At 34.1% G+C, this 26,999-nt stretch overlaps 2 protein-coding genes across 2 annotated transcripts; both read right to left on the bottom strand.

Annotated features, from left to right (window-relative positions):
• Window positions 1–442: 442 nt before the first annotated feature.
• LOC112696860 (transcription factor MYB60) lies at window positions 443–2,301 on the bottom strand. Its single transcript, XM_025749779.3, has 3 exons — window positions 1,943–2,301; window positions 1,730–1,859; window positions 443–1,636 (listed from the first exon to the last, which is right to left on the bottom strand). Exons 1-3 carry the CDS (start codon window positions 2,073–2,075, stop codon window positions 835–837), a joined length of 1,065 nt encoding a protein of 354 aa, XP_025605564.1. The 5' UTR covers window positions 2,076–2,301; the 3' UTR covers window positions 443–834.
• A 7,370-nt stretch (window positions 2,302–9,671) lies between these two features.
• On the bottom strand, window positions 9,672–12,861 carry LOC112696859 (F-box protein SKIP24). The gene is made up of 6 exons (XM_025749778.3): window positions 12,298–12,861; window positions 11,850–12,023; window positions 11,231–11,393; window positions 11,012–11,153; window positions 10,650–10,723; window positions 9,672–10,096 (listed from the first exon to the last, which is right to left on the bottom strand). The coding sequence occupies exons 1-5, from the start codon at window positions 12,531–12,533 to the stop codon at window positions 10,695–10,697; spliced, it is 744 nt and encodes a 247-aa protein (XP_025605563.1). The 5' UTR covers window positions 12,534–12,861; the 3' UTR covers window positions 9,672–10,096; window positions 10,650–10,694.
• Between the last annotated feature and the right edge of the window lie 14,138 nt (window positions 12,862–26,999).

The following is a 26,999-nucleotide window of genomic DNA, read 5'->3' as shown; positions in this document are numbered from 1 at the left end:
GTGATAATACATATTCTACTAGCTACTAACTAGTTGCCAAGATTCATAAATTGAAATTAAATGGATCCGTAATAAACACAGTGCTCTTCATTATGTATCTTCCATTTTTCCCGGTAACTTGTTAAGTACATACACAGTTCACTGTATTAATCAGAAGTAACTAATTAAATTAAAATAAAAATGAAAAAGAAGAAACAGAAAATTAAAACAGCATATATAATAAGGTTAGTAACTAATATTGTTTTGAAGTGTTCCTTGAAGCAAATATTCCAGAATATTATTCATAATTCGAGTTGACAATCATGAAAGTTTCTCAAGTCTTCTTCATATGTATTTGTGCTAAATTAAAGTTAAAACAAATAACTTTATCTACAGCTCTCTACAAAGAAATTAAAGATTAACATGCAATATAAGTAACTACTTAATTATCAAATGCAAACAATTAAACCAAATTCATCGTAAAATAAACATCAAGTTACAAAGTTGAATAGAGATCCTAAACTTCTCAGAACCTCCAATTAACACATCTAATAATAGTTATAATAATAGTAATTAATATATATATATATATATATATATATATAGAATAAAAGAAAAAGAAAAGAAAAAGATAGATTTAGTTTTACCCTAGTCAGAAAGATCAAGATATTTCTTCTTTTTTTTTTCCTTCTTTTTCTCCATTATCCTCCTCTTGCAGCTTCTTCTTTCCACTTCCTTAATCCTCCTTTGAAATTATTAAAGTAACATCACATATCCCAAACTTAGGGAATGGTGTGTTCTTTTTCTTTTCTTTTTTTCTTTTTTTTTTTTTGAATATATATAATTTGAATGTTATTAGAAGATAGGAGATAACTCCATGATCTCCTCACCATGACCAACATTCTCATCCAATAGCCACTTCTCAAGGAATGACAATGGAGGGTTATTATTGTCATTATTATTCTTATCCCTACTCTTACTATTCTTCCTCTCCTCTTGATCCTCATAGTCCTCTTCTTCTTCCTCAATTTCATGATGATGATGATGATGAGAAAAAGTAGTAGCAGCAGCAGGTTCTGAAGAACATTTGTGATTATTATTATTAGGCATAGAATCACAAGTAGATTTGTCCCAGCAAGAAGCAGTAGTAGTGTTGAGATTCTCAAAGGAAAGAATAGATTCAAAGTCTTGATGATGATTCTGATGATGATGAAGCTCAAGATTCAAAGCAGGCATAGAAACAGACTTGACTAGAAGAACCTCCTTATTATCATTGTTGTTGTTATTGTTTTCTTCATCAATCTCATGATGATTTGATGATGGTCCTCCTCCTCCTTTGATGATGAATGGAGAAGATGATGAAGATGGTTTTGGAGAAGTTCTCATCCAACCTTCTAGAAGCCTTGAAATGTTCTCAGTGCTTGATGCATAGGATGTGGTAATTGATGAACACTGAGTAGAAGACTTATTATCTGATGATGAAATTCTGTCACTGAAGCTCTTAGATGACGCTTGAAGGTGCTGATGAGAAGAAGAATCCATGGACGCTGTTTGTTGTTGTTGGAATTTCTTGAGCTTCTTCTTTAGATGTGTGTTCCAATAATTCTTTATGTCATTGTCTGTTCTTTGTGGAAGGTATGAAGCTATGGCTGCCCATCTATATATATAAAAATAAATATTATTTTAATTCAACAAATTAAACAATAATAATATATATTAATTGAATTTGTTATATGTGGGAGAATATTACTTGTTACCAAGAAGAGCTTGCAAGTGAATAATCATTCCTTCTTCATGGGGAGTGAAGTTTCCTCTCTTGATTCCTGGCCTTAGATAATTTGTCCACCTTAGCCTACAACTTTTGCTGCATCTTGACAACCCTTTTCAACAAATAATTAACATTGTTATTCTATTGTCAAATTCATGGACTCAATTCCAATTAAAATATATAATATATAATTACCAGTATTAGTAGGGACTGATCTCCAATTTCCAGGACCATGTTCTTGGATGTAAGAGACAAGGATGATATCCTCCTCAGGTGTCCATGGACCTTTCTTGATTCCAACTTTGTCACAGCATGGAGGCCTTCCCATCTTTCTTTCTTCTCTTCACTCACTCACTCACTCACCTCTCTTTTATGCTACTAGTTTTTACAACAAGAGAAGAAAAGAGAAAGAGAAAGAGATAGAAGAGCTTTCAAATAGTACCAATGCATGTGAATGCTTTATATATACTTGATGACTTTAAAACACTAAGAGAGACCCAAATTAAATTGCACTTTATTTTTTACACACTCACATCTACCATGCCCTTCCTCTCTCACCTAACTCTTTCACTATCCCTTATTTTCTACTGTTATTTTTATAATTATCCATTATTACTCAATATTATTATATATAGAAAAACCAAAGTCAGCGACGAGTTTCAAGTTTCAACTATGTATTAATTCTCTTCTTCCTTTTTTTTTTTAAATTTTATTTTATGGGTCACGTGGCACCATGGCTTGTGTCAACAAAGTTATTAGGAAAGTGAATAGTATATTATTGATCTTGTATACGTATACCCTTTTATTCGATTGAATTTATTTGTAGGGTTTTGCTTGGATCATTTGATGTATATCTCTTAGCAAGCTAATAATCAATCACCAATGGCTAAATTAAATTTATACATGATGAGACTTTTGTAAACATCTAATAAATTGAAAAGATGGGGATGGATGGATGCAAAGCTGGGTATACTTTTCTTCTAATCTTCTATTATTATTCTTTTAATTTATTAAAAATTAAATGGGACATCTCCAATTTATTAACCGAACACAAAATTTGAAAGCAAGAATTGACATTATTTTCCAATGAGAAACGTACATATTTCTGTGTGTAATTACTTGAAACTCAATATCTAATTACTTTTAAAATAATATTATAAATTTTAAGAGAATATATAAACGAAAAAGAAAAAATAAAAAAAAATTGTATATCATCATCATTACACATTTTCTAATAATTAGTTATTTTGGGTTCTGGAGCGATGGAAACAAGAAAAGTGAATGTTTGGGAAGTAGTCCTGCCAAATTTAGCGGACTGGTAACAATTAATGAAATTTGCACAGAAGAGAGCAGAAAAGACCATAAAAATGTGCATAACATTGGGTGATTTCAGTAAGGGTTGCTGCTAGCTTTTGGGGGAATGTTTAGATAATGTTGAATTTGAACAAAGGGATGAATATATAGTGATTTATTATGGTCACTATATACTATACTACACTACATAGTCTGTGTCACCGTGCAGAATAATAATAAACCTTTTACTTTGTGTACTTTTTTCAAATGAAATTATTCAAAACCATTGATCATGGATATTACTATATATTGTACATGCATATCAAAAAGGTTACTAAGCTCGTGATAAACCAACTACCCAATATATCACTATTTTATTTTTCTTTTTTTAAAAGTTACCAGTAAAGAGTTAGGAAATTTAGCAATACTATGTTATTTTATTAAAATTACTTTTTTTCGTTATTTGATTGCTTGTAAAATATTTATAAATAAAGCATCTTTTAAATAATACGATTTTTTAAACTTTTACCAAAATTTCATCATTTTTAAATTATTTATTGAGGTGTCGTCATTTTACCACAATGGCACTTTATGTTTTGTCGAAAAATATTATCTGTCTTTTAAATTTTCATTCTTTAGTTAGCCTTTTGATTTAAATAATATTATTTAATTAATTTAAATATTTATTTTTATAGAAAATTACTTGTTTTTTATAAAAAATTACTTGTTCTGAATGATAAATAATTTTTAAAAGATACTTAATTGTCTCCCAAAAAACGCTAAAACAAAAACATCTCTAGTGACATGAAAAAAGATTAATAATATAGTAATTTATATGATATAATTGAAATATTGTAAGTTGGGTGTGTCTTTAATTTCTTAAGAGGCTCCTCAAATTAATTCTTAACCATGTGGTCAAACTGTGGCTATGTACTGAAAGCATGTGTTAGTAGCGAGTTTGTGTCACTGTCAATGCAATTTCCATAGGTCTTGCTCCTTCCTTCTTATGAGAGAGGACAATATGAACTATGCAAAATCTAACCATTCTTCAACACTAAACCATCATCACCACTTGCTAGAAAAGGTAATCAACAATTACATGCCTTCCGTACCCCCATGCTTGCTTTAGAGGAATTAGGTTTTCTAACAGAAGATCTAACTCTGATTTACTTGGCCTCCTTTATTAAGACAGACAGAATGTTAGTTTTCAAATAATATCTCTTTCAGTATTTTAATGGCTAATACTTGTGCGTTATTTAGAGAACTAAACTCCTTTCTTTGCCTCTAATATATCACCTATTATATAGCGGCTACTCATAGTGTTACTCTTTTAACCTATGGACATTCACAACATACAACACCATACACAATATACGGACACATTAACACAATTTTTTTCGTATATATATAAAGTATTATTTGGATAAATTATAATAATATTTTATTAATATTTAATTTAATTACCGACAAGCGTTACGAACGGTTTTATACTATATTAGCAACGAGAAATAAGGTTAGAGTTACTAAGTAACATTATATTATTATTATTATTTAGAATATTATTAGAGTCGGTGGGGAGTGAGTAATAAGGGCATTTAAGAGGGAAGATTGAATGTGGCTCATGGCTCCATCTCCTTTTTAGAGATGAGTTTTCAATGTGTTGATTTAAAAAGTCATGAAAACATGTACCCCACATGGAATTGACCATAGCTACCTTAGCTTCATGTAAAGATCTATTGATACCACAACATGGAATTTGTACGTATATATCATATATCCACCTTCATAGATTTACACGTATTTTCACCTAAGCTACTGCCCCATATGCCACAGTGCATTCATCGCTCGGCGTGGTTCAACCATGTGCGTTTTCATAAAGTGATGATATAAATGGTACACTCTCATTTTTTGTTTTTACTGATTCAACAAATTGGTCAACCAATCAACTTTGATATTCAATTATTTAATAATCATGATAACGGATATTGATTCATTGGGAAAGAAATTTTCATAGATCTTCAAATGTAACTAACTGCCCAAGTGCATGCCCATACATGAAAACCTAGAACATATAGATATTGTGAAATCATTGCCATCTTTTTTTTATTTTCTTTTTAATTTTTAGGATATGTTATGTGAGATTGTGTGGCTCGGAGAATATTTTCATATCCTAAGAATCTTACTCTAGGAATTTTACATAAAAAAATATACAAATATTCTGCCAATCATATGTCTCCTAAATGCTATTGTGCATTTGTGTCTAAGTTTTTAGAATAGTTTGATAATTTCCCAATGTCTTCAACTTCAAGAGGCATGCTTGTTAAAGAAGACCATTTTGAACAAACGCGTAGTGTTAAACGAAAATTATTTTATATATGTGATTTACTCTTTCATGTTATAATAATTAAAGAGTGTTTCTACTTTTATTATCAGACATTTTATCCTTCAATTATTGAGATTTATAGTTGTGTTAAAATTTGGAAAAGAAAGCTCTAATCATTCTGATATATATTTATACTTATTTGAACATACATGATAATCTATAAAATAAATAAAATATTTGCTACAGAGTCTTGCTTGCATGTAGTGCAAAAATTGTGCATCACATATTCTTATCACATTTTGGGTGAACCACTGGATTAAGTTTAATAACTAGTTCTCCATATTTAAAGAAAAACTCCTAACAACTAGATTACAACAGTTTTCACGCTTCATATGACCCGTGATGACTGATGATACCACTACTACATGTTTAATCAGATATTTAAAACTTAATTTTGACGTTATTAAGCGTCTTGTTCCGATATTGATTAATTATATCTCCTCTTTTATATGCGTGGTTTTTATTTCATGAAATGTACAAAATTTGGTGACTACTCCGATCCGTGAAGATATTTTTATATAAAAATAAGAAAAAGTCTAAAAATCATTAAACAGTGAAGATATTTTTATATAAAAATAATATATTAAAATTATTAAATAATTTAATTTATTTAATTAAAATATTATTTAATAATTTTTAATTATTATATTTATATAAAAATAACTTCAAATAAATAATTACGGTAAAAGTTTTATAATAGTACCTTTTTCTCCAAAACTCAGTAGAATCACCGATATCTATATATTATTACCGAAAACTCAATTTATAATTCAACTAATAATTGAATATAGATAAGAATTTCATTATTCATCTAAATATTTTTGTCAATTAAAATTTAATTTAATTAATTTAAATCTAATAAAAACCATTCACATAAAGTGTACGTAAATCATACACTTTCTTTTGTTCTTAGTATTTTTTTTGCATGATTTTTTCTTCTCGTCGTTCTTTTATTGCTGATGTTGTTGTTGCATTTTTTTCTCTTTCTCCTCTTTCTGGCATTATTCAAGTTATTTTTTTGTTTGATTTTTTATTTTTATTTTTCTAAGAGGTTGAAAATAAAAAATTATGAGAATGTGAAATAAGAAGAAAAAGATGAAAAAGAAAAAAAAGAAGACAACGACGATAATGAAAAAAAGAAATAGTAGAGTTTTAAATTTTTTAAAATATATAAGAAAAATAGTATTAATTTTTTAAATTTGACACAAAAAATTTCTAAATTTTGACACCAAAATTTTTTTAACGGTAACAAATAATTTATTCTCATTTTTTTTATGAAAATCCAATTTATTCTCATTTTTTTATTTAAAAAATTTGAGATGAAAAACATAATTATAAAAAATTAACAAAAATAATAAAAGAAAAAATAAAAAATAAGTTATGTCTCTTGTTAGTGTATTTGTGTCCTTCCTGTTAGGATGGACACAAAATACACTAATTCAGTGTCTCTAGGCACATTGTCTCTGTCAATGTTTCATCTATCAAACACGATTTTGTATCTCTGTGTCCCTGTCTCAGTGTATTATCTCGGTAAACAAACGCAGTCTTAATTAATTAGAAGTTATCATAAACAAAAGAGTAAAGTATCGTGTTTGTCCCCAACATTTGGGATAAATCCTATTTGTGTCCCTAACGTTTAAATCGTCCTATTTGTATCCCTAACGTTTATAAAAGTGATTCAATGTTATCCTTCTGTCAATTACACATCATGAGCGCTTTAGTTTAAATTTTAAAAATCTCTTATTGAAGTTAGAATACAAATGTCTGGGATAGAATCGATGATCTACTCCGAAAAATAGCTCATCAAATGTTGAAACTAATTCCTACAACATTTACATAATTCACTTTTTTAGGGACATAATTGAATCTAAATACAAATAGTGGGTATAATATTAAAATCGAACACATCCAAGTGAGACCTAATTGAGAATGAATACATCCAAGTGAGAATAATTGAAATATATAATCTGATTTGTTAGTATAATTGATAGTAGGATATCATTGAATCATTTTTATAAACGTTAAGAATACAAATAGAACGATTTAAACGTTAGGGACACAAATAGGACTTACCCCAAACGTTGGAGACAAAAATGATACTTTACTTTACTCTAAACAAAAATAGCATCAAAAATTTTTAATCGTGACACTGAAATTTTTTCCAATATATCTTTTTTACTACTTTTTTTCTTCCTATTTTATCTTTTTTTTTTCTCCTAACATGTTCTTCTTCTTCTTTTTATGTTTTGTTGTTGATATAAAATTTTTCTATATTTTCTTATGTTTTACTTTAAAAGTGGAAGATTTTATTTAAATAAATTTGTTTTAAAATTGAATTATACACTCTTACATCCTAAACAACAAACTATCTTGCAATGTGACCTGAAAATCAATTCAAATTCTATGTTTTAGATAATAAATTTTGGTGTGCATATAAAAAATTTTAATGTTATTCTTTATCATCATCATCATTATTTTTTTGTGTTATATTTTTTTATTTTTTTTTCCATAAAATTTTTAAAAATACACAGTCAAATAAACAAACAAAAAAGATAAATAAAAAAAGTATAAAAAGAAGAAAAAAATGATATCGTCAATGACAATAAGAATATTGATGATAAAGAAAAAAGAGAAGGAAAAAGAAAAAAAAAAGAAAAAATGCATATATATCATGACTTAATTAAACTTGGTTACGTAAAAAGTTTGATTGTCTAAAATTATTATATTAATAAATATTAGTTGATAAAAAATAAAGTGACTAAGATATAACATAATTAAAATAAATAAACAAAAGTGATGATGCAGGTCACCGTGATTGGCACTAGTATTAAGTCCAAAATTTAGCGGTGATTGATTTGTGCTTTTATTGTCTGTTTTTATTTTTTAGTATTTTTTTATTTTACAAAATCCAAAAAATAGACAATAATAAAAATACAAACTAAATGCACCTGTAGTTTTCTTTCTCAGAGATTAAATAAGTAAATATTAAAAAAAAGTAAAAAAACAGCACCCGCAGTTTCAAGTCATCAAGTGAATAGTCACCCAAAAAAAAAGTCATCAAGTGAATGTTAATTCTGCCCAATCACTATATTGTGCTTCCTTTGCTTTTAAAACCTTCAATGTCGGACTAATTCCTCTAATTCCAAGACATAACAAACATGAAAAAAAAAACATTAAAAGAATTTAATAGAAAAGCACACCTCGATTAAATCATTTCTTTTTCTTTTTTTTACAATTCTTACAAACTAAAACTCAAAACCATCATACTTATACCACTTATTATTAGAATTTTTTGAATGATAAGAATATTTTAACATTGTAAAATAAACAAATCAGCATTCATCCCCAACTATTTTCACTGTGTCACCTCTTTTTATATATTTTTTTTTAAAAAAAAACGAAAAGATTCTGGCGCCATAAATTCTACTTGGGATTTATGAGGCTCCACTGTGCATGTATAATTTCTGCCAAATTTCACATCTGTTGTAACCAAGAAAAGAACAATTTGCTACGTTAGCTGTACCATGTTGAATACATGGGAAACTGACAGCACTATTTCTTCATCTAACATGTCGTGTGAAATAATATGTTCACATAAATTTCCACACCAATATGCTTTAACAAATAATAAAAATATTCAATAAAATTACACAGTGAAGATAATTACCCCCAACCACTAAGTGGCTCTACTTCTGAAACCATTTATGCATACATAATACATTAACTAACCAAATCATAAATGCTTCACCTGAAAATCCATAAACAAAGATAACCAATGATTTAACATAACATATTTGTACTCTTTCTGATACAGCGAATCCATGCATTCTCCTCCACTGTTTCCCATACATTCAACAGTAGAAATGAGTGACTCGGTTCGGTGCAAGAAGAAAATTGTGTCAAAAGTAAATGTTATAGGAAGGTTTTCAAGTGTTTTAGAAATATTTGTATTTCAGTGATTTTAATAGTTGATCTCAGCATTGATATTGAGATCAACGGTTAAAATCACTGAAACACCAAGGTTCCTAGATCACTTGAAAACTTTCCACACACATCAACTTCATATAACTACTTTCATGGGGGAAAGGGGGCCAGTTGGACCCTCCAATCAAATTATTTTACTGTGAATTTAAATAAGTTGGAAGAACATCATGAAAAGAAAACAGTATGTTCTAATGCCACCTCACACTGATGTGACTTGTGACTTGGTGAAGGTGATGTGTGTCAGAGAAATTGAGAGAGGTGGTGTACAACAACCAATAGAACAAGTATACAATCAAACAGAAGAATAATGAGTTCCTGAACCATGGGAGAAGAAGCAAATGAACCCACATGACTATACAAATTGTTCCCACCTATGATATGATCCTACTTCTTCACTCTATCTACCTCACATGGTTTTCTTTTCCCATGAAGTTCACATGCTACAATTGAGTGGCTCAGTTGCCATCCTAACTCTTTAACTTAGTAGATATCATTCCAAGATCCTTTTCTTTTCTTTTAAGTAGGTTGCTAGTTAGTTCCTCAGAGTTACAATCCATGCTAATGCATTCCTTTCCATGAAAATGCAATGAGCAGAGGATTTGATTAAAGCACAACCTTCTTGGTTGGAAGTAAAGGACCAGGTAATTTCGAATCCCCGCAAATTTTGGTCACATCCAATGAAACTTTGCCTATCAAAATTCAAAACATATATCATTGTGTAATTATAATTCATTATCAAACATTTACATTACATACTATCATCGATCAAGAAAAGAACGGAAAAGCATAGGTTGTATGATATATTGATATCAATAATAAAAAAATTGCAATTGTACCAGTCCTCCCCTCCCGAATTCATTTTAGTATCAATTGTTCTGGATTACTGAATCAGTAAACAAACAATATGCATTTGCAATAAAGCAGCTCAACTCGAATCCAGTTTTCAATTGCAATGGCAATGATTTCGAGAGAGGAAAAAAAAGAATTGTATATTTTAAGTGTGATAGGTGCAGTTGTCATTGCATTGCTGTTGTGGAGGAAATAGTATTTGAGAATGTAAGATTAAATTGCACATGCCAGAGTGTTTTTTCTTTCAAGTACAGCGATCACCAAGATGCATGGCAAATCATGATTAATATGTGAAGATTTCATGCAAAATACTTCTTTTAGTTCGTAAATCAATTTGAAATAGATAGTTGGTCCACATTTTACCACAAGAAGGATCATAACATTTGCTCATACCTCTCGATGAAATCATCTTGTACTCATTTCAAGAATTATTCCCATCTATGAAGCTTTACATTGTTTTTCATGTGCTGCAAAATCAAGAAATATGTCTTATTACTAGTTTTGTATCCTTACTAAACAATCAAGAAAACCAATCAGAAGTGCAGCCAATTCCAATATTAAAAATAACCCCCATAACTATAATAAATAATGCAAAAGGTGTAAGTATTATTTACAAAGGAAATTTAACAAACTACAGGATGCAAGTAAAAATCTTTGGAGGAAAGAAGCCGAAAAGGATTCAGTTTTAGGCAGGCAATAATTTGGCATTAGACAACGCGGCAAAATATATGGAAGAATCAGAATTAGGGCCTCACAGCTATTGCATCTTTTCAACTTCTTTTGCTTGATGATGTGCCCATTTTCCGTGGCAGTCACAGCATTATACTCCTGAACAGGATGATAATTTATGGATTCTAACTCTTCCTTTGCAGTAGCATGTCTGCGCTTTTCCTCTTGCTGGTACAATTTCATGTAAGTGACAGCAACTCTTTGAATCTTTATAGATCATATCACATGGGAATATCAACACTTACATAGGACATCTCCAACCCGATAATCTGTTGCCTACAAAGCCTAAGTTCCATTTCAAGCGCATGTATTCGAGATTCAGCAGGCACAACACTTTGTTCCACCATCTGCTTTTGCCTACCTCGAACAACCTCCGGTTGCCAAACATTCAAAGCCACAGAAGCTTGCCTACAGGAACCAATCACAAAACCACATCAACAAAAAGGGCACACAAAGACAAATTAAGTATCGATATAACACAATACAACAGCTGCACGGTGTTATGCATATGATGACCAGGGAATGAATAAGCGAATCCACCCCATTTCCTTTCCATGTTAAAGACCTCCAGGCATAACATATTACATATCCATCCCAAATTTTACCAGCATATACAGCGCCGAAAAGATAGCATAGGATTCAACTTGAACTGGCTTTAATATCAAAGTAGTAGGAGGAAAATCACAACTTTGATTTTGCAGTAAATACAAGGCAATTAGCAATGCATTCATGATAAAGATTGCAAATCATTTGTGTCTAAACATGTGATCAGCATGCAAATAACTACTACTATGACAACATCATAACAGGCATGAAAACTTTGCTACCAAATGTTCAATAAAAACGATAAGATTAGCAAAGTACCTGACCCTGCGCAAATTGGACAACTCTGCAACAGTTTCTCTCATCTTGGAAGTCTCTTGATTGATCCGAGTCTCAATGGCACGAAGCCTTCTAGAATGTTCAGCAACTTGGCTTTCTTTTCTCAGCACTGCTCTCCTATGAGCCGCTACTCTCCTCTCCTTGTCTCTCTCAAACCTAACCACCAAAAATAAAATCAAATAAACAAAATAAGAACAACTTTTGAATACCCAGATATTAAAATTCTACCCAAAAACGCAGCCCAGAAGTGCAGACAGAAATAAAAAAATTGAACTTCACAGATAGCCAGATAATAAAATTCTAGCAAAATACCTGATAAAACCTAGCATAGATAACAAAATAAAAAAAAAAAATCTGAACTTCCTGGATACCCAGATAATAGAATTATCCAAAATTGGAAGGAAGCCAATGATCGAACTTCAATTCAAACCTGAACTTATAAATGGATTTTGCAGAAGAAGAAGAAGGGAGAGAGGAAGGGGAAACGTTGTGGTTGAGGGGGAAGTCAATGGAGAGAAGGCGGTTCCAAAGAGGGTCTTCGGCGGAGAGGCGGCCGAGGCGGCGGCAGGTGATGGTTATACAGCAGAGAGTCTTGTAGTTGAAGCTGCGATTTTCAATTCCGATTTCGAGGATTCGCCTCCAGAGCTCGTCGGGGAGTAAGGACATTTTCGGGATTCTACAAGCAAGTTGTTATTTAGTTCCACTTCGCCGGAGGAAACTCCACCTCGTTAACCAAAAACGGGTGGATTATTTTATTATTTATTTACTTTTATCAGAAAATCACCATTTCTTACTTCTTAGCCAACTGATTAAGGAAACATAACTTCCTAAATGGTTGGTGTTGTGATATGGATGTCAATATGTCATGAGCGGCTGAATTTTTAAAGATTGAGAGGTTGTTGTTATTAAGAGAGATTGAATTTAATAAATTTTAAAAAAATAAATTTAATAGGTGGATAAATAAAGAGTAAGTCTTAGATAAAATACACAAAATAATAATATAAACATTCGTCTCTCTTTATATATATGCGTTGTAACATATATATATATATATATATATATATATATATATATATATATATATATATATATAATCTTTTTATTTTAAGATAATAATATTAGTCAATAATAATATTAAATTTTTTTATTTATATTTTTTATTATTTATTTATTTATTTATTTATTTTTCAATATATTATTGATACAAAATTCTCATCAAATTTAAGCAAAAAGATCAACAGTAATAAATTTTAATTATGTCAAATTTTCTTATTTTTAATTTATAACTCTTAATATATTAATAAGTAAAATACTTATCATTAATATTAAAAGTTTAAATTCATATTGATTAAATAGGTTTTGAAGACACTATTAAAGCAAAACTATAAATCTTGTAATATTTATATTAGGGTAAAGTATTAAATTGGCTCCATATGTTTGGGCGTAATTATATTTTGATCCTTAAGGTTTAAAGTGTTCTATTTGAATTCAAAAAAGTTTTATTTAGCATTAATTTGGTCTCACAGTGAGGTCAAAGTTAAATAATTAACAGAATGTCCTACATAACAACAGTACAAGAACAACATCGATAATCTGGAAAATAAGTACAAGCTCTAGAGGCACAAAATCAACCGTTATGCATCAATACATTTATTTATCATTCTCTTTAGTTCTATAGAAAATATTTTATTTCTATTAAATGTATTGATGCATCAACGGTTGATTTTGTGCCTTTGGAGTTTGTACTTATTCTCCAGATTATCGATTTTGTTCTTGTACTGTTGTTATGTAGGACATTTCGTTAATTATTTAAGTTTGACCTCACTGTGGGATTGAATTGATGCTAAATGAAACTTTTTTGGATTCAAATAGGACACTTTAAATCTTAAGGACTAAAACAGAATTACGTCCAAACATAGGAGACCAATTTAGTACTTTACCCTTTATATTAATAAGTATGTTCTGAAAATATCATTATAATATGATCCTCGAAGGATTACATATAAGGTGAGGTCTAGGATGTAGAAGGAAAATTCTTTCTACACATATATGTTATTACTGTCACCTTAACATTTTGACAAATGTTTAAATAAATATTGGTTGAAGACAAATATTGCAGAACAGCAACTGACATAAAGCACATTCTGTCTACTGCTGACACGTGATGACTTTTGCTAAACTATCTTAATTAGTTTAGTTCAGTGTGAGTAATTAATTTAGAAGTTATTGGGCTAGGGGTGTTTGGACTTTTTGATTGTCATTGTGATTGTTTTTTGCTATAGTGGGAATTGAATTGGACTGGAGGCAGCATATTAAATTAAATACCATGACATTGGTAAAAAAAAAACACCGTGACATTATGAGATAGGGAAATGTTATGTGGGCTTCGTTTAAGATTTTGTTGCGGGTTTTGAATGTTGGTGCCAGTGGTTTCACCATCTGCCTAGATTGGAGTGGAATAAGGGGATATCGGCATTGTTGTTGCAGCTGGTTGGGAGAGGATGACTGATTTTTTGCGCTGCTGTCCATCTCATATGCGGCGGGAGAATGGAGGTATGTGTTTCTTGTGAACTCTGTTTGTTCTTTGTGTACATCGATTTTCATTATGTCTCGGCGGAGGGAGAAATATTTTGAAGTTATAAAGTTTTAGGAAAGATAAAAGGTTTGATTTAAAGGATGCACACTGTTAATTTGGGTTGTGTATTTGTTTTTTAGTTTATTTTGAAGATGACGAAAGAGAGGGTTCGTCATTACCCTCTTCCTTTAGTGTTACGCATATGTCATTTGTGTGTGTATATTGCAAAATTTGTTTTTCTTATACATTCCAAAATAATGGCGTGCCATGTTGATGAGCGGATAATTTATACGCTTTTTGGCATTGTTTTTAAGTAGTTTTTAGTATGATTTAGTTAGTTTTTAGTATATAATTATTAGTTTTTATGCAAAAATCACATTTTTGGACTTTACTATGAGTTTGCGTATTTTTCTATGATTTTAGGTATTTTCTGGCTGAAATTGAGGGACTTGAGCAAAAATCTGATTCAGAGGCTGAAAAAGGACTGCAGATGTTGTTAGATTCTGACCTCCCTGCACTCGAAATGGATTTTTCTGGAGCTACAGAAGCCCAATTGGCGCGCTCTTAATTATGTTGGAAAGTAGACATCTTGGGATTTCCAGCAATATATAATAGTCCATACTTTGCCCGAGTTTTGATCACGCAAACTGGCATTTTAACGCCAAATTTCTATCATTTTCTGGCGTTAAATGCCAGAACTGGCATAAAAGCTGGAGTTAAACGCCCATATTGGCACCAGAGCTAGCGTTTAACTCCAAAAAAAGCCTATGCACGTGAAAGCTTCAATGCTCAGCCCAAGCACACACCAAGTGGGCCCCGGAAGTGAATTTCTGCATCATTTACTTATTTCTGTAAACCCTAGGTTACTAGTCATTATAAATAGGACCTTTTACTATTGTATTTTCATATCGGGAGATCTTTAGATCATTTTTGAGACTATCTTTATATCACTATTGATCTCTTGATCACGTTTAGGGGGCTGGCCATTCGGCCATGCCTGGACCTTCACCACTTATGTATTTTCAACGGTGGAGTTTCTACACTTCATAGATTAAGGTATGAAGCTCTGCTGTTCCTCATGAATTAATGCAATTACTACTGTTTTTTATTCAATTCAAGCTTATTCTTGTTCTAAGATATTCATTCGCACTTCAATATGATGAATGTGATGATCAAGTGACACACATCACCATTCTCACTTATGAACGTGTTCCTGACAACCACTTTCGTTCTACCTGAAAACAAGCTTGAATGTTTATCTCTTGGCCTCCTGGTCCACAACGTATAGTTGCCTCTCTTGACAACAGAGCCTTCCATTCCGTGAGCTCAGAGTCTTCGTGGTATAAGCTAGAATCAGTTGGCAGCATTCTTGAGATCCAAAAAGTCTAAACCTTGTCTGTGGTATTCCGAGTAGGATCTGGGATGGGATGACTGTGACGAGCTTCAAACTCGCGAGTGCTGGGCGCAGTGACAGTGCGCAAAAGGATCATTGGATCTTATTCCAACACAAGTGAGAACCGACAGATGATTAGCCCTACGTATCCCGTAGCCGGACCATTTTCACTGAGAGGACGGACGGTAGCCATTGACAACGGTGATCCCCCAACATACAGCTTGCCATGGAAAGGAGTACGCATGACTGGATAAAAGCAGTAGGAAAGCAGGGATTCAAAAGGAACAAAGCATCTCCATACGCTTATCTGAAATTCCTACCAATGAATTACATAAGTATCTCTATCCTATTTTATGTTTTATCTGTCTTTTAATTATCAAAACCCCATAACTATTTGAGTCTACCTGACTGAGATTTACAAGATGACCATAGCTTGCTTCAAGCCGACAATCTCCGTGGGATCGACCCTTACTCACGTAAGGTATTACTTGGACGACCCAGTGCAGTTGTTGGTCAGCTACGCGGAGTTGTGAAAAAAGTGTGTGAGATCACGATTTCGTGTACCAAGTTTTTGCGCTGTTGCCGGGGATTGTTCGAGTTTGGATAACTGACGATTCATCTTATTGCTTAGATTAGGTATTTTTCTTTTTTTATTTCTTTTTTCCTTCAGAATTTTTAAGAATGAATTCTAGAGTTTCAGATGATGCTTTTATCATCACAGGAGCTAGTTGATTCCCATCAATTTGGTTGTTGTATGTAATGTCCTGCTAAAGCTTGGCTAGTGATGTCTAATCCTTTTAGACTGAAGCTTTAGACTAACATTGCATGATTCCTGGAATTCTTATTAAAAATTTTGAGTGTCTTATTTTTCTTTTCAAAATAATTTTCGAAAAATAAAAATAATAATAAATAATAAAAAAATTTATAAAATCATAAAATCAAAAATAATTTGTGTTTCTTGTTTGAGTCTAATGTCAAATTTCAAGTTTGGTGTCAATTGCATGTTTCTATTTTTCTTGTATTTTTCAAAAATATATGCATTGTGTTCTTCATTGATCTTCAAGTTGTTCTTGATGATTTTCTTTGTCTGATCTTTAAATTCTCTTATTTTGTGTCTTTTGTTGTTTCTCATGTGCATTCTCAAAATTTTTAGTGTCTCTAGTATGAAAACTTCTAAGTTTGGTGTCTTGTATGCCTTTCTTTTCTTAAAATTTTTCAAAAATGTGTTCTTGATGTTCATCATGACCTTCAAAATGTTCTTGGTGTTCATCTTGACATTCAAAGTGTTCTTTCATGCATTTCTTGTTTTGATCTTAGTTTTTCATGTTTAATTTCATTCTGTTATTTTTCTCTCTCATCATTAAAAATTCAAAATTATGTCTTTTCAAGTCAATAATACAGAGAATTGAAGATTCAGAACATACAGAGAGGAATCACAGAGAAAAAGCTGGGCATTCAAAACACCCAGTAAGAAAGGATTTCTGGAGTTTAAACGCCAGCCAGGGTACCTGGCTGGGCGTTTAACGCCCAAGGAGGTAGCCAAGTGGGCGTTAAATGCCAGAATGGATACCATTCTGGGTGTTTAACGCCAGGATAACACCAGGGAAGGAATTTTGTTTTCAATTCAAATCTTTTTCAATTTTTCAAATTTTAAAACTAATTTTCAAAATCTTATCTTTTTCATATCCTCTTTTATCAATCATATCTTTTTCAAAATCAAATCTTTTTTCATTTTTCTTTTAATATTTTCAAAAATTCTTGCTAAAAATTAATGTTGTGATTCAAAAATTTCAAGTTTGTTACTTTCTTGTTAAGAAAGGTTCAATATTTGAATTTTAGAATCATATCTTAGTTTCTTGTTAGTCAAGTAATCAACTTTAATTTTAAAAATCAAATCTTTTTCAATAATATCTTTTCAAACACATCTTTTCTAATCATATCTTTTTAAATCAAATCTTTTTCAAATCATATCTTTTTCAAATTTTAATTTCAAAATTTTTTTCTAACTTCTTATCTTTTCAAAACCTACTATCCCATCACCTCTTCACCAATCACCTCCACCCACTCTTCCCCAAAAACCCCACCCACCTCACCATTCAAATTCAAATCCTTTTCCTCCCAAACCCAACCCCTAATACACGAACCCTACCCTCTCTTTCCACTCCTATATAAACCCCTCATCCATCCTTCAAATTCACACATCATAAACACTTCTCCCCCCTTGGCCGAACCACTCACACCTCTCCATCTCCTCCATTTTCTTCTTCTTCTCCTCCTTTTTTTCTTCTTTTGCTCGAGGACGAGCAAACCTTTTAAGTTTAGTGTGGTAAAAGCGTTGCTTTTTGTTTTTCCATAACCATTTATGGCGCCTAAGGCCGGAGAAACCTCTAGAAAGAGGAAAGGGAAGGCAAAAGCTTCCACATCTGAGTCATGGGAGATGGAGAGATTCATCATCCAACGCCCCATCATTCCTACTAGCGACCGATCCGAAGTGACTGTAGATCGGGCTATCATGATCCATAACATCATGATTGGAGAGGAAGTAAAAGTTCATGAGGTCATATCTCTAGAACTCTACAAAGTGGCTGACAAAACCTCCACCTTGGCAAGGTTAGCCTTTCCTCATCTCATCTGTCACCTATGCAATTTAGCTGGAGTTGTCATAGGAGAAGACATCCTCATTGAAGAGGACAAGTCCATCACTAAAAAGAGGATGGAGCAAACAAGAGAGCCCACTCATGGACTTCAACAAGAGCATGAGGAGGTCCCTCATCAGAAAATCCCTGAGATGCCTCAAGGGATGTATTTTCCTCCACATAACTATTGGGAGCAACTCAACACCTCTTTGGGAGATTTGAGTTCCAATATGGAGCAACTAAGGATGGAACACCAAGAGCACTCCATTATTCTCCATGAAATTAGAGAGGATCAAATAGCCATGAGGGAAGAGCAACAAAGGCAAGGAAGAGATATTGAGGAGCTCAAGCACTCCATAGGAGGCATGACAAAGGCTTCTCCAACCCCTACAAATGCCAGTGAGGGATCAGACACATACAAGTGCTGATAGCAACCCCTCTAAAAAGGCTTCTCCAACCACATCTATAGGAAATAAACATGCAGCAACTAAGGTTGAGGAATACAAAGCCAAAATGCCTTATCCTCAGAAACTCCGCCAAGCAGAACAGGATAAGCAATTTGCCCGCTTTGCAAACTATCTCAAGACTCTTGAAATAAAGATTCCGTTTGCAGAGGCACTTGAGCAAATACCCTCTTATGCTAAGTTCATGAAAGAGATCTTAAGTCATAAGAATGATTAGAGAGAAACTGAAAAAGTTTACCTCACTGAAGAATGCAGTGCAGTCATTCTGAAAAGCTTATTAGAGAAGCTTAAAGATCCCGGAAGCTTCATGATACCATGCACATTAGAGGGTACTTGTACCAAGGAAGCTCTATATGATCTTGGAGCAAGTATCAACCTAATACCTGCATCCACTATCAAAAAGCTTGGTTTGACTGAAGAAGTCAAGTCAACCCGGATATGTCTCCAACTTGCTGATGGCTCTATTAAATACCCATCAGGCATGATTGAAGACATGATTGTCAAGGTTGGGCCATTTGCCTTTTCCACTGACTTTGTGGTGCTGGAAATGGAGGAGCACAAGAGTGCAACTCTCAGTCTAGGAAGACCTTTCCTAGCAACTGGACGAACACTCATTGATGTCCAAAAAGGAGAATTAACCCTGAGAGTCAATGAGGATGAGTTTAAGTTGAATGTTATCAAAGCTATGCAGCATCCAGACACCCCAAACGACTACATGAGCATTGATATTATTGACTCTCTGGTGAAAGAGGTCAATATGACTGAGAGTCTCGAATCAGAGCTAGAGAATATCTTTAAAGAAGTTCAGCCTAATCTGGAGGAACCAGAGAGAATAATAGAACCTCTGAAAATCCCTCAAGAAGAGGAGAAACCTCCTAAACCCGAGCTCAAACCATTACCACCATCCCTGAAATATGCATTTCTGGGAGAAGGTGACACTTTTCCTGTAATCATAAGCTCTACCTTAGAGTCACAGGAAGAGAAAGCACTAATTCAAGTGCTGAGGACACACAAGACAGCTCTTGGGTGGTCCATCAGTGATCTTAAGGGCATTAGCCCAGCCAGATGCATGCACAAGATCCTATTGGAGGATGACGCTAAGCTAGTGGTTCAACCACAGAGGCGACTGAATCCAGCCATGAAGGAGGTGGTGCAGAAGGAGGTCACTAAATTACTAGAGACTGGGATTATTTATTCTATTTCTGATAGCCCCTGGGTGAGCCCTGTCCAAGTCGTCCCTAAGAAGGGTGGCATGACAGTGGTTCATAATGAAAAAATGAACTGGTTCCTACAAGAATAGTTACAGGGTGGCGTATGTGTATTGATTACAGAAGGCTCATTACAACTACCAGAAAGGATTATTTTCCTTTACCATTCATAGACCAGATGCTAGAAAGACTAGCAGGTCATGAATACTACTGCTTCTTGGATGGATACTCAGGTTATAATCAAATTACAGTAAATTCCCAAGATCAAGAGAAAACAGCATTCACATGTCCATCTGGAGTATTTGCATACAGAAGGATGCCATTTGGTCTATGCAATGCACCTGCAACCTTTCAAAGGTGCATGCTCTCTATTTTCTCTGATATGGTGGAAAAATTTTTGGAAGTTTTCATGGATGACTTTTTAGTATTTGGAGACTCATTCAGCTTCTGTCTTGACCATCTAGCACTTGTTCTAAAGAGGTGCCAAGAGACTAACCTGGTTTTAAACTCGGAGAAATGTCACTTTATGGTGACTGAAGGAATTTTCATTGGGCACAAAATTTCGAACAAGGGAATAGAGGTGGGTCAAGCTAAGATAGAGGTAATTGAAAAATTACCACCACCTGCCAATGTTAAGGCAATCAGAAGCTTTCTGGGACATGCAGGATTCTATAGGAGGTTTATAAAAGATTTTCCAAAAATTGCAAAACCTCTGAGTAATCTGCTAGCTGCTGACATGCCATTTATCTTTGATAAGGAGTGTCTGCAGGCGTTTGAGACTCTGAAAGCTAAGCTGGTCACAGCACCAGTCATCTTTGCACCAGACTGGACATTACCATTTGAACTAATGTGTGATGCCAGTGACCATGCCATTGGTGCAGTTTTGGGACAAAGGCATGACAAGCTTCTGCACATCATTTATTATGCCAGTCGTGTTTTAAATGACGCACAAAAGAACTACACAACCATAGAAAAAGAGTTACTTGCAGTAGTTTACGCCATTGACAAGTTCAGATCTTATTTAGTAGGATCAAAAGTGATTGTGTACACTGACCATGCTGATCTTAAATATCTACTCACAAAGCAGGATTCAAAACCCAGACTCATAAGATGGATGTTGCTTCTGTAAGAGTTTGATATAGAAATAAGAGACAAAAAAGGGACAGAGAACTAAGTAGCAGATCATATGTCCCGAATAGAACTAGTAGAAGGGGCGTCCCTCTCTCTTACTGAGATCTCTGAAAACTTTTCGGACGAGCAACTCTTTGCCATCCAGGAAGTACTATGGTTTGCAGACATTGCAAACTACAAGGCTGTGAAATTCATACCCAAAGAGTATAGTAGGCAGCAATCAAAGAAATTGATCTCGGATGCAAAGTACTATCTTTGGAATGAACTATATCTCTTCAAGAGATGTGCAGACGGAGTAATCCGTCGATGTGTGCCTAAAGAAGAAGCAGAGAAGATCCTCTGGCATTGCCATGGATCACAGTATTGAGGACATTTTGAAAGTGAGCGAACAGCCACAAGAGTCCTCCAATGTGGCTTCTATTGGCCTACTCTCTATAAAGACTCTCGAGAGTTTGTACTTAATTATGATAGTTGCCAAAGATCTGGCAATCTGCCTCACAGTTATGCCATGCCTCAACAAGGGATCTTGGAGATTGAGTTGTTTGATGTATGGGGTATTGACTTCATGGGGCCTTTCCCACCATCATACTCAAACACTTATATTCTGGTGGCAGTGGATTATGTATCCAAATGGGTGGAAGCTATTGCAACACCCACTAATGATTCTAAGACAGTGCTAAAATTCCTCCAGAAATATATCTTCTGCAGATTTGGTGTCCCTAGAGTACTAATCAGTGATGGAGTCGCTCATTTCTGCAATAAACAGCTTTACTCTGCTATGGTTCGATATGGAGTTAGCCACAGGGTAGCAACTCTATATCATCCATAGACAAATGGGTAAGCTGAAGTTTCTAATAGAGAACTTGGAAGAATCCTGGAATGGACTGTGATTAACCGTAGAAGGGATTGGGCAAGAAGCTTGGATGATGCTCTGTGGGCATACAGAACAGCATTCAAGACTCCTATAGGGACCTCTCCATACCAACTTGTGTATGGAAAAGCCTGTCACTTGCCAGTGGAACCGGAACATAAGGCCTACTGGGCAACCAGATTCCTAAACCTTGATGCCAAGTTAGCTGGAGAAAAACGATTGCTCCAGTTAAATGAGCTAGAGGAATTCAGACTCAATGCTTTCAAAAATGCAAAAATTTACAAAGAGAAAGCAAAAAGATGGCATGACAAGAAACTGTCATCCAGAGTCTTTGAGTCAGGGCAAAAAGTTCCACTGTTTAATTCTAGGCTCAGATTATTCCCCGGGAAATTGAAATCCTGATGGAGAGGACCATATGTGATTACAGGTGTGTCACCATATGGATACGTAGAGCTTCAGGATAATGATTCTGACAAAAAGTTCATTGTTAATGGACAGAGAGTCAAACATTATCTTGAAGGCAATTTTGAGCAAGAATGCTCAAAACTGAGACTTGATTAAAGCTCAGTAATAGTCCAGCTAAAGACAATAAAGAAGTGCTTGCTGGGAGGCAACCCAGCCATTAACAAAGCTTATTTGTTAATTACATGAAAATTTTATAGGTTCATATTAATTATCTTCAAGGTAAAATAGTAATTGCAGGAGTTCATAGAGTTACAGAAAGATTCAGAGGATAAAACAGCAAAAAGAAGCTCACTGGTGCGAAAACGCCAGTAAGAGCTATCTTGGGCGTTAAACACCCAAAAGAAGCATCTACTGGGCGTTTAACGCCAGTAGAGATAGCCATCTGGGCGTTAAACGCTAGAAAGAAGTAGCTTCTGGGCGTTTAACGCCAGATTTACAGCGTCCTGGGCATTCAGAAAAACGCCCAGTGATAAAGGAGTTTCTGGCATTTAACGCCAGCTAGAAGCAACAGCTGGGCGTTAAACGCCCAGACCAAGCACCAGTTGGGCGTTAAACGGCCAAAACATGCTGCAGTTGGGCGTTTAATGCCAGGATTGTGGAAGGGAGGAAGTTTTTGTTCCCAACTTGATTTTTTTCAAATTTTCATGTTTCCATCCATAATTTCTTGCATAAACATATTACAAATCCTAATTTTTCAAATCCTTTTTCAAAGATATCAAATGTATCTTAATTCTAAACATAAATCTTTTTTTAAATCCTCTTCAACTTCTTTTCAAATCTTTTTCAAAACTCAATTATCTTTTTGAATTCTTTTCAAATCTTTTTAAATTCTTCTAAAATCTTTTTAAACTCATCATATCTTCTTTTCAAAATTCAGATTTATCTTTTTCAAAAATCTTTCATATCTTTTCAATTTTAAATTGTATCTTTTTCCTATCATACTTATCTTTTACAAATCATATCTTCTATCATATCTTCTTCAAAATTTTCAAAAACCCACCCCTCTCCCTTTAAATCCACGTTCGTCTCCCTCCTCTCCTCCACAATTTGAACTTGGCTCTCCATCTATCCCTCTCATTTCCTTTCTTTTGCTTGAGGACAAGCAAACCTCTAAGTTTGGTGTGTTTATTCGTGATCACTAAACCAATACCCACTAAGATCATGGCTCCTAAGGGAAAATAAACCACTCCAAGAGGCAAGAAATAGAATATTCCAAAACCACTTTGGAATCAAGGAAAGTTCTTAACCAAAGAACATTCAGACCATTACTACAAAATAATGGGTCTAAGGTCAGTGATCCCGGAAGTTAAATTCGATCTGAAAGAAGACGAACATCCGGAGATCCAAGAGCAAATTCGAAATAGAAGCTGGGAAATCCTAGCTAATCCTGAAACAAAGGTAGGAAGAAACATGGTTCAGGAATTCTACTCTAATTTGTGGCAAACAGACAGACAGAGAATGGCTGGAACCACCTTCTATGACTATCAGACTTTGGTCAGAAGGAAGATTGTTCACCTCTACCCTGACAAAATCAGGGAGATCTTCAAGCTACCTCAGCTGAAAGATGACCCAGACTCCTTTAATAGGAGAATGATAAGAACAAATAAGGGCTTGGATGAAATTATAGAGGACATATGCCTCCCTGGAACCAAGTGGACAACCAACACAAAGGGTGTCCCAAATCAACTCAAGAGAGGAGATCTCAAACCAGTCGTCAAAGGCTGGCTGGACTTCATTGGGCGTTCTATACTGCCCACTAGCAACCGCTCTGAAGTCACCATCAAAAAAGTAGTAATGATCCATTGCATTATGTTGGGAAAAAAAGTGGAAGTTCATCAGCTGATCTCTTGTGAACTTTACACAATTGCAAATAAGAACTCCAAAGATGCCGAATTGGCTTATCCAAGTTTAATTTCTATGCTATGTAAAGATGCTGGGGTGAAGATGGGAGTAAATGAGTATATCTCAGTTGAGCAATCAATCACCAAAAAGTAAATGGAAGGACAACAAGTGCAGGACGACCGCATCAAGAGGAAAGCATAAGAGTTTCTCCCGGAAATCCCTCAAATTGAATATTGGGAGCATCTTGAAGCATCTGTCACCAAGTTGCAAGAAGCTATGGACTAACTAAAGGAAGAACAGCAAAATCAAAGTAGCATGCTTTGCAAACTGCTTAGGGAACAAGAAGAGCAAGGGCATGAACTGAAGCAACTGAAGTGTCAGAAGCTATCTCTTGAAGGGCCAAGCATCCCACAGATTAAAGGTTGTTGAGTCCTAATCTTAACCTTAACTCTGTGATAATTGTTCTTATTAGGAATTTACCTTAGAAGTTATGTATGAGTAGTAGTAATTAGTATCTCTATTTTGATTTTTTATCCAATTAAGCTATAATTTATTTTTCTCATCATCATCAAACATGAATAAAATAGTAGATTTTTAGAATAAGGAGGCAATATTTTTTCAAGTTTTTAATAAGGAAATTCTAATTATTTATATGTGGTGGCAATACTTTTTGTCTTCTAAATGAATGCCTGAATAGTGCATATTTTTTTATATTGAATTTTATGAATGTTAAAATTGTTGGCTCTTGAAAGAATGATGAACAAGAGAAATGTTATTGATGATCTGAAAAATCATGAAATTGATTCTTGAAGAAAGAAAAAGTAGTGAAAAAAAGAGAAGGAGCAGTAGAAAAAGCCAATAGCCCTTTAAACCAAAAGGCAAGGGTAAAAAGGATCCAAGGCTTTGAGGATCAATGGATAGGAGGGCCCAAGGAAAAAAATCCAGGCCTAAGTAGCTAAATCAAGCTGTCCCTAACCATGTGCTTGTGGCATGCAGGTCCAAGTGAAAAGCTTGAGACTGAGTGCTTAAAGTCGTGATCCAAAGCAAAAGAGTGTGCTTAAGAACTCTGGACACCTCTAATTGGGGACTTTACTATATGAATTCTGAGTTCCTATGGATGGCAATCATTATGAATTTTAAAGGATAAAGTGAGATGCCAAAACTGTTCGGAAGCAAAAAGCTACTAGCCCCGCTCATTGATGAGCGGATATTTTATACGTTTTTTGGGGGTAATTTCATATAGATTTAAGTATGTTTTAGTTAGTTTTTAGTATATTTTTATTAGTTTTTAGGCAAAATTTATATTACTGGACTTTACTATGAGTTTGTGTGTTTTTTGTGATTTCAGGTATTTTCTGGCTGAAATTGAGGGAGCTGAGCAAAAAATCTGATTCAGGCTGAAAAAGGACTGCTGATATTGTTGGATTCTGACCTTCCTGCACTCGGAATGGATTTTTTGGAGCTACAGAAGTCCAATTGGCGCACTCTCAATTGGGTTGGAAAGTAGACATCCAGGGCTTTCCAGCAATATGTAATAGTTTATATTTTGCGCGAATATAAACAACGTAAATTGGCGTTTAACGCCAGTTCCATGTTGCATTCTGGCGTTGAACGCCAGAAACAGGTTACAAGTTGGAGTTAAATGCCAGAAACAGGCTACAACCTAACGTTTAACTCCAGAAACAGCCCAGGCACGTGAGAAGCTCAAGTCTCAGCCCCAGCACACACCAAGTGGGTCCCAGAAGTGGATTTCTGCACTATCTATCTTAGTTTACTCATTTTCTGTAAACCTAGGTTACTAGTTTAGTATTTAAACAACTTTTAGAGACTTATTTTGTATCTCATGACATTTTTAGATATGAACTTTGTACTCTTTGATGGCATGAGTCTCTAAACTCCATTGTTGGGGGTGAGGAGCTCTGCAGCGTCTCGATGAATTAATGCAATTATTTCTATTTTCTATTCAAACACGTTTGTTTCTCTTTAAGATGTTCATTCGTACTTAACCATGATGAAGGTGATGATACGTGACACTCATCACCATTCTCAATCTATGAACGCCTGCCTGACAACCACCTCCGTTCTACCTTCGACTGAATGAATATCTCTTGGATTTCTTAATCAGAGTCTTCGTGGTATAAGCTAGAATCCATTGGCAGCATCCTTGAGAATTCAGAAAGTCTAAACCTTGTGTATGGTATTCCGAGTAGGATTCAAGAATTGGATGACTGTGATGAGCTTCAAACTCGCGAGTGTTGGGCGTAGTGACAGACGTAAAAGGATCAATGGATCCTATTCCAGCATGAGTGAGAACCGACAGATGATTAGCCGTGCGGTGACAGTGCACCTGGACCATTTTCACTGAGAGGACGGATGGTAGCCGTTGACAACGGTGATCTACCAACACACAGCTTGCCATAGAAGGAACCTTTCGTGCGTGAAGAAGATGACAGTAAGAAAGTAGTGATTCAGAAGACAAAGCATCTCCAAAACTCCAACATATTCTCCATTACTGCGTAACAATTACTAATTTTATTCTCTTTTACT

Source organism: Arachis hypogaea, chromosome 6, assembly GCF_003086295.3.
Source record: "Arachis hypogaea cultivar Tifrunner chromosome 6, arahy.Tifrunner.gnm2.J5K5, whole genome shotgun sequence".
Classification (NCBI taxonomy): Eukaryota; Viridiplantae; Streptophyta; class Magnoliopsida; order Fabales; family Fabaceae; genus Arachis; species Arachis hypogaea.
Note: the sequence above shows the minus strand (reverse complement) of the source record. Positions and strands in the feature narration are given on the sequence as shown.

Excerpts from the sequence above, each read along its gene's own strand:
- LOC112696860 (XM_025749779.3), bottom strand. The coding sequence starts at position 2,075 with ATGGGAAGGCCTCCATGCTGTGACAAAGTTGGAATCAAGAAAGGTCCA. Across the intron at positions 1,860-1,942 it reads ATCAGTCCCTACTAATACTG|GGTTGTCAAGATGCAGCAAA; the intron begins GTAATTATATAT and ends TTTGTTGAAAAG. Across the intron at positions 1,637-1,729 it reads CAAGCTCTTCTTGGTAACAA|ATGGGCAGCCATAGCTTCAT; the intron begins GTAATATTCTCC and ends TTATATATATAG.
- LOC112696859 (XM_025749778.3), bottom strand. The coding sequence starts at position 12,533 with ATGTCCTTACTCCCCGACGAGCTCTGGAGGCGAATCCTCGAAATCGGA. Across the intron at positions 11,394-11,849 it reads TCCAATTTGCGCAGGGTCAG|GCAAGCTTCTGTGGCTTTGA; the intron begins GTACTTTGCTAA and ends TGGTTCCTGTAG. Across the intron at positions 11,154-11,230 it reads TCGGGTTGGAGATGTCCTAT|CAAGAGGAAAAGCGCAGACA; the intron begins GTAAGTGTTGAT and ends AAATTGTACCAG.